General features: G+C 44.9%; 1 protein-coding gene across 1 annotated transcript in view; it reads right to left on the bottom strand.

The window, feature by feature from the left end:
• Positions 1-2,305: 2,305 nt before the first annotated feature.
• The window catches only part of ZNF618 (zinc finger protein 618), a 142,443-nt gene continuing 136,307 nt past the window's right edge, over positions 2,306-8,441 (bottom strand). Inside the window, exons 16-17 of the mRNA XM_032772883.2 lie at positions 5,962-6,063; positions 2,306-4,614 (exon numbers count right to left, since the gene is read on the bottom strand). Coding sequence (XP_032628774.1) covers positions 3,101-4,614; positions 5,962-6,063 — 1,616 coding nt within the window. The 3' untranslated portion in view covers positions 2,306-3,100. The remainder of the gene's footprint in view (positions 4,615-5,961; positions 6,064-8,441) is intronic.

Genomic DNA, 8,441 nt, shown 5'->3' with positions numbered 1-8,441 from the left:
TTTTATTGTGTAAGCATCCCTATTTTCACCCAGAGGTCACTAAAGCATGTCCCAAAGGTTTCTCAGTTTTCACAGGCAGGGTTTCTCTCCCTCTTTTTCTCCTTAGTAGCTTGAAATTTCAATTCTGTTTATTAAACTTTTCTCCTGCATTGCATGTGCAAACAGATTTATTATTGTAGGGCTGCTCAAAATGGCTGAGCAGGTAGCACTCACATAGGAGGAAATAACAGCAAAACCCTTGTTCTGAAGGGGAAAGAAATCCCACAAAGAAATATCTCTGTTTGCAAAGTCCATTGCACAAGAAGATACATTTTTGGGGTGTCTCCTGCTCTTGAGTGTTCTCTTTAAATGGTATTATTCCTGCAGCACTGGAGCTGTGCTTACTAGAAACATTGTTAGAATAAAGACCTCCACAACCACACTCACAATTGCATTTAGAAGATGGATGATTTTGCACTGGCATCATGGGCAGGAAGCCAACACAATCTTCAGCCTATTCAGTCTGCATGAGGTGCTGCTCCCTAGCCGGGAAGGGGCAGAGATCTGTTGGGAAAGATATCTGCATATCCAGGGCTGTCCTTAGATGTGCCTGGAACAAGTAAGGGTCACTACTGTCTCCCAGCTCTGAGCAATACAGGCCACAGAGAACCTCATTCATTGCCTTTCATAATCTAGGTGTCTGGAGGGGAAGTGCTAGATACTGGGAGTGCAAGTGACTGCAAGCAAACAGCAACCGATATGTGCTCACATGGGGCATTGGAACTTGTTCCACTAGGAGAGAGATTTATTGGCCAGGACTCTGGGCTTTATCCTCCATTTCTAACAAGTGTTTTGGGATCTTTAATTGTCACTGCAACCAGAGATGGGCAGAAGGAATCTTGGGTTAATGTCTGTTCAGTGGATGGTACCTCTGAGTGTGCAGCAGCCTCCTTTGTCCCCAGCAGTACATTGTCAGCACGCAGGACAGACCCACATCCTGCTCACGAACTTCAACCCACAACCTTTCAGTTCAGAGTTGATAATGTTACCAACTGAACTGCTCTAGAAACTCATCTGGGCACATAAATCTGTAAGACTGGTCTCATCACCAGTGATTCCAACTAGAGAGTAAACTGCTTGAAGTGTGAGAGGATGCATCAAGAAAGGAATTTACTTAATTTTGCCACTGGGATCCAAATCCCTTTGGTGGAGAATTCAGTTTGTCCAAGAACACCAGATCTAAGAGGTCAGGTGTGACGCCACTCAACTTTGTGTGCAGACATTCAGGATTTGTCTACACTGCAAAAAAGTTCCAGCAGTAGTGAGTTTCACAGCCCGGTCAGCTGACTCGGGTTCACACCTCGGGACTAAAAATAGTAGTGTAGATGTTCCTGCTTGGACTGGAGCCTGGGCTTACAGACTCGGCGAGTGGAGGAAGTCTTAGAGTCTGGGCTCCAGCCCAAAGTGGAACATCTACACTGCTATTTTTAGCCCTGTAGCGTAAGCTCTGCGAGCCCAAGTCAGCTGAGTTTTTTTTTTGCAGTACAGACATACCGTTAGAGAGTTCGCCTGTGCTGCCAGCAGAATTGACTCATGGTACTTGGGTTTTATAACCATCTGCTATACTGCAGGTGGTAATGGGCTATATGTCTGACGAGCCAGTGAACATGAAGTTTTAAGGTCACAGGACCTTACCAGCCAGAATGATTCAGCAGTGTAGCAAGTAGTGTAATGCACTATAGGTATTTAAAAGACATTCGTGCTAGCAGAGGAAACCGTTCAGAATAACGCAAGAAGGTACCCTGCACTCAAGTGGGAGTACATACATTCAGAAGCCCATACGCTTATCTTAGCTTCCTTCAGACCCTACATTTTGAAAACTGATGACCTCTGCTCCCCTGATGTATCATACACCTTGGTTTGTTCTTGACCATGTGAAGATTGTTTTGACACGTGTATGGGGAAGGCTTACAAAAATGTTGTATAGCAGAGGCTCTCAAACTGAAGCCTGTGGACCACTGGTGGCCTGTGGTTTACTTGCTGGTGGTCCACAGAAACCTGTCCAGTCATACCAGGCTAGCTGTTAAAGTGTATTGAAAGACACTAAAAATACATTACTTTGCTAATGTTACTTCTCCATTTAAGCAATTGCAGCAGTTCCCACAGGGATGTTGTTGGTTCTCAATGGCACAGGAGGTATTGACATGACTATCCCTCCGTGAAGATTTGTTCTACTCTATGAACAAGTTTAAGAACCACTGCTATAGAAGATGCACAGGTGAGATGAGCTAGTTTACAATGGGACTTCAGAAAAAAGTTGATCTTGTAAAAAAAAAAATTCTATAAAACGTAACAATTACAGACCCTTTTTGCCATAATAATTTCTTTCAGTTCTAAATCAAACTCAAAAAAGTAAAATCACTAGCTAAAACATTAAACTCAAAAATGGGAGTGGAGACAGAAGAGTATAATTTTTTTTCTTATATTAAAATGCAAAAAAATGTGTTTCCTTAAAGTCTCCCTTCCTGATTTCTAGAGATACTAGTGCTTGTAAAACACAGCGGCCTTCATAACACGCAACGTATGTTAAGAAGGCTACAAACGAATGCCCTCAAGGTGTACAGTTCTTCAGAGGAGCAAAGCCCAGTGGAGAACCGGTCTAGTCAATGTTGTTTGATTATCCATGGCAAAGTGGCCCAGGGGACAAGGGGGTGGTGGTGGAGCAGAAATAAAAGAAACTTCAAGTCACTTTAGATCGCAGCTGCCTGAAGATTTTAGAATGTCAGCCTCCCATTGGTGTGCCCACTTGAAAACATTAGAAAGTCTGTCAAGTCCACATGCTAGCTAACGGAAAGGAGCACGTTCCTGGCAGAGGGCTGTGTCTGATACATGCTCGGCTTCCCTCTGAAACTTATTTTTATATTATATTTTATATATATGTGTGTGTGTGTGTGTGTGTGTGTATACACACACCCACATATATATATATAAAATCATACACACACATATATAAGCACTTGGTTTCCAGGGGCTTTCATAATGAGGTCCACAGTGTTTAGAACTTAAATTCTTTTCTTTGTTTGGAACAGTGTTTTAATTTTTTTTTAATTAAAAGACAGTTTTAAAGCATGTTGGACTTCAAAAACATGAGTTTGTTCATGTCTTCTGGACTGAGCAGCCGCCTCCTTTTGATTAAGAGGGCCTGCTCACACATATTTACACATTCACTTCTGGCACCGACAGCAGGCACTGCTAAGAGCCAAAAGGCCAACTTGGCTAGTTTCGTATGCTTTTGGGTAACACATGACCAGTACTGAAATAGATCAGGGGTGGCCTGGAAGAGGGGTTCTTGCAAATAATCGTAGACTTCATTTTTTCCAAACTGCTCTTCCTCCTGAGCTGGCGGGGCCTCACCTGCTGCCCGTGGTTTCTTGGTAGAAGGTTCAAATTCTGGTTCTTCTGCCCAGGACTCTTTCACTTCATTGATCAATTCACAGACCTTGCCAATGATCTCTTCATGCTGGTATGGTGGGACTGGCCGCAGCTTCTGCTGAGGGTCCAAGATCATGGCTACTTTGTGTGCAGAGTGAACTTTGAAGTTCTCCTTCAGTGCCTCTAGGAAGAGGTGGCAAAGCTTGCTGACTATGCCAGCATCATTGGCTTTGGAAGTGAACAGTTTCTCCAGTTTCACATAGGTGGGCAGTACCAGCTGCAGGGTGGGCCGGCTCTCATTGCTCAGTTCAATAACTGCTTGTTTCACTGGGGCCAAAATGGCAGCCAGGTTGCTGAGAAGATGCTTGTTCAGGTTTTGGATGAGGTTCATCTTCTTGGCTCTGCTGTAGAACTCACATATCTGCTCATAACGCTCGTGGACAAGCAGGAGGGAGTCAGTCACTGAGTTCCAGCACGGTGGGGGAGACGTCTCTTCCAGAGAGCCAAAGGTCTCCTTTGAGAGGCCCGTGGATCCTGCCAAATCTTCACAGACATTCAGGAGCTCGATGACTTCGTGCATGTTGCGAGCCTGTAGTGTTCGCTTACTCAACACACTCTGCACGACTGAGTTCAAGGCACAGGCCGAACAACGCAAGCACATGCCTGCCTTGGAGAACGCAGAGGAGTTGACTTTGCAGTCTGTGACGTACACTGTCCTGATTTCCGACATCACAAACTCAGACATCACGTTCTGCACCCAGTGGTGGATAAAATCACCATTATCTCGGATGTCCACCCCCTTAATTCCCAGGACATAACTCTTGATGTGGTTGCCTTCAACCTGATAAGCTGTCAGGATGTAGCAGGAATCAGGGCCAACGCTCTGAGAATGGCAAGTGACACCTATGCCTAGGCAGGCATTGCTGCCCAGGGCACAGGTGACTTTCACTTTCACTTGGTTGTACATCCGAGGCAAATGCTTCAGCGCCAGTGTGTTGAAGTTGCCAAGGATTTCTGTGACAGAGAAAGCACCGTAGCGAGCACCACTATCCACCAAGGTCTGTGCCAGCTTGATGAATTCCTTCCCGCTCACCACACTCAAAGCTCCAAGGTCGGTGCACATCACCCGCAGCAGCCTTTCAGCAATGTTCTGCCGCTCCTTCTCCGGGATCGCACTGTTTGCCACCGAACCACTTGCAGATGCTGCAGAAAAACAGAAAGAAGAAGGAAACTTGTCAAGATCATTCTTTCTACCCAAGGAACAGGAACAACAAGGCCAGAATTTCTCCTCTGCGAGTGACCCAACCAGGAAGCACTTGCCCAGAGTATGGCAGGTATCGATCTATTCCTGAACCTAGGATTTCCAGTGGGCCCCTATACCAAAGTGCTTCTAGATTCAGGCTGTCCCTGCTGATCCAATGACGGACTTTTTCTCTTGCTTACAGCAGAGAGGAGCTTATCAGTATGTTTTCCCTGATTCAGTAACAGAAGCACAGCAAAAGTGGATTATGCAGGATTCACTGTCATCATGGCCTTGGGCAGCTGTCCTCTGTCCCTCCCCAGAGAACTCTCTGTGGCACTGATTTAGGAGTTGTCTAATTAAGTTATAATCAAGGATGGTACTGGTTTACAGTGCATCAGAGTTAGCAGTTAGATCTTCGATTCACCTGGTATGTCTTAGTGTGCTAGGTTGGCCTTTCCATTCTTCTTCTATTTAGAATTCAGGACTCACATTAGCATCACATTATTTTAATAAGAGCTGGATCTACCTCAGTTTTGTATGCACAAGAAGTCTGGGTTTTTTGGTCAAATATTCTGGTTGTTCAGGCCTGTACAGTTTAAGGTTTTCTTTCTCCTTCCCCAGCTCTAGTCTAGTTTTCGTGACGGCTGCTGGGCTTTATTGTTGTTTCTGCCATTTTTGGACACATCACAGGATGCAAAATATTAGGGTTTTAATGCATCTTGTTTCTGCAGGGAAGCTCAGCTGAGGTATTGTATCACTGCTGCTTTTATTTTTTTTAAAAATACCACATTTCCCACATGGTTTGTGACTGAAACACAAGATCATGTGACTTGCCCAAAGTCCGGTAGCGAATCAGTGGTTGAGCTAGAACCTTGTTGGCTGCCAGTAACTCTCTGGTGATGCGTAGGGCAATGATCTCTTTCCCTATGGCAAGGAAATCCAAATTCAGACCAGAAGTTACAACTCCCAGCAAGGCTAGTCTTGTTAATGAGTTCGGAGACAGAAGCTCTCTCTCAGCCTTTTTCCCTACCATGACTACCTTTCTATCACCTCCCCTGGAGTTTCCAGATAGCCTCTACACAGATTTCAAAGGTGCTTTAGTGGGAATGAGTACAATAGTTTATAGGGTGCTACTGGCACTTGAGATCTGGTGTGACTAGCTGAGAAAAAATACATGAGAGAAGTACTCCCAACAGGTGCGGGACATGGGCTTCACCCTGCCTGAACCATTGCTGTGACCCCCCCAGGTACAGAGCCATTGGTCCAAGGCCTACAGGGAAATGTAATGAGAAAACGTGGCTACATACTATTATTGGCATTGTTTCTTTGGAGCTGTGGTTTCCATTTTTCTTCCACAACAGTCAGAGGTGATCTGGGTTGGTTAGAGGCAATATTGTTCTCATTGTCAGCTGTGGGGCATAAACAAGAAGGAGTTAATCAGAGGCGTAAGAAGAGCATTTCCCCACGATATTAAGGGAGAGACACACACAATGCCAGCCATGTGCCAGGATGGATTGTGGGGCTACAAGAAATGCCGACTCTCCAACATTTATTTTTGTTTTCCTTAATTAGTATGACACCAATTTATTACATTTTCTGTTGCATTTAATAAATATACTACCCACAGTAGAGAACAATATTATCATAAGGCTTGAAAACAACCAATCCTCATGTAATTTCCGCTTGGGTTTCCCAGCTCCTATAGCCCCTGTCTGAGTCCCTACCAAAAGTATTACAGCTAAGATGGCTGCCACGGTGTAACACCATGCCGCTGGGTGGGTCATCAGCAGTAGGGAGCTAATCTGAGACCTCTGGATATTAATGCACAGGCTACTGCATGAGCAAAGAGAGCCTCATGTGACTGTGTAGCCGGCTGGCTCATCAATCTCTAAGTGGGCCAACCAACGTGAGAGGGGGACAGAAGCCATACCAAGGAGGCATGACCTACAGCAGTATGCCTGGAGTCAGGGACTGAAGGAACTAAAAACCTCTGCTGTGGCCAATAGGGAGGCTTCTGCATGGGTTGATCTGGACAAGCAGTCCACTGGACAATCACAAGCCTCCAGTGAGCTAATGGGAGAAGGAGCAGCCTGACAAAAAAGAAAATTTTGAGTTTGGAAGCTGGGAGAGAGACACCTTGTTTGGGTGCTGCATTGGCAACACACTGGACCAACATCCCACCGGAAGTCATTTAAAGGCGATACAGGAAATGCATGAAACCTGAACACAACCTGGCTAACTAAGCTGCTATTCTGCAGCAGAAGATCAAGTATAACAGGGCATGTCATGTTTGTGTGGGCATGTCATGGGTCTCTCGACATGTCTGAGGGACGCAAAGCTTTACATGGTGTGTCCAGAATGGACTGCTAAGTGTTTGCAGGGCCCAGTGCCACGCTCCAAGACAGCAATCAGCTGGAGGAAACATTACTAATACATCAGGTCCCTAGAGGGGATTGGGGAGAAAGTAGAAGCAGGTGTCCCCACATGATAAACTAGGAATCAGAAATGACTGATTCTTCCCAAAGTTTTTCTATTCTAACTGCTCCATAGTAAACATCAGAAATGGCATTAACTCTGCACATGTACTGGTAGGTTAACGAGACATGCCTCATGCCTGCTATTAACTTTGTTCCATTAAGGCCCATTCACATGTCAGCCTTCTTCTGGTCTTGGCAGGGAAAAAACGTGATTTCCTTTATCTATTTCATAATACTAGAGGATTTATTATGTGCAATTATCCATTGGCGTTCAATGCCGAGTGAATAAGATTTGTGCATTTCAGTTTCATCCTCCTTATCAGTCAGGTTGTGAACTATATAGATCATGGTTCTTTAATTTCTCTTCATGCCTCCAATCCTTTAATCCAGGTTCAGCCTAGTTGTCCTTTTTATCTTTTAGCACTAGATTGCAGAAAAGGCATTATATGGTAGCACTCGACCTGAACAAAGTACCCTAAAGGGAGTGAAAGCTGGATATTGTACTGTGTAATTACAGAACAAATTCCTTTGCCTTGTGTTCTGCCATTCTAGTGCTGCACCTCAGCCTCCAATTTACATTCTAATCACTTCCTCCCATTGTGTAGCTATAATCTTCCCTAATTACCCTTTTAGCCTCCAGAATCACTGAAGTGCCAACAAGCCCCTGCTCTCACTCCTTAGGGCTAGCAGCACGTTCCTGGACTTCAGTCACTTACGCAGGAGGGACCAATGGACTCCTCATTTGGAGTGGAAAGAGATTAGACATTTACTACAAATGTTATGAAAGTTAAACTGGATTTCTGCACGGCAACAAATGCATCCAATGTGCCATTATACCAGATCTCTCATGCCTCAGGGCAATACGCTACTACTAGGGGCACAGTTATACTGTACTCGACAATCCACAGTTACGCCAGAGTCCTCAGTCCAACTGGGGAAGGGATACAAGCCGTGCTGTGTGCCACTGATTATGCAGTTAATTTGTTCAACTGTATGCCGAAAAGCCCCTGCCACTGAGAGCGCAGGGGGACAGTACAGACACTCACCTGCAACTGCATTTCTCAGTTATACAGAACTCTGCACTGAATGCGCGACTACGGGGTCTCTCTCAGTAACTGTGGTCATTACATTGTTTCAATCATTACTCTGGCTGGTTACCACCTTCAGAATCTGCCACCCCAATAAATAAAGCTGCCTTTAGCAATGGCACCCTTCTTGCCTTTTCCCCACTTAAATCCAGATAAAAAATACAAAGTAATTCATACCAAGCCATTATTACTCTTAGTGGGAAATGGGAGGGAAGACGAACT

The sequence above is a fragment of the Chelonoidis abingdonii genome, chromosome 24, assembly GCF_003597395.2.
Source record: "Chelonoidis abingdonii isolate Lonesome George chromosome 24, CheloAbing_2.0, whole genome shotgun sequence".
In the NCBI taxonomy this organism is placed as follows: domain Eukaryota; kingdom Metazoa; phylum Chordata; order Testudines; family Testudinidae; genus Chelonoidis; species Chelonoidis abingdonii.
The sequence above is the reverse complement of the archived record's forward strand: the minus strand, read 5'-3'. Positions and strand labels throughout refer to the sequence as shown.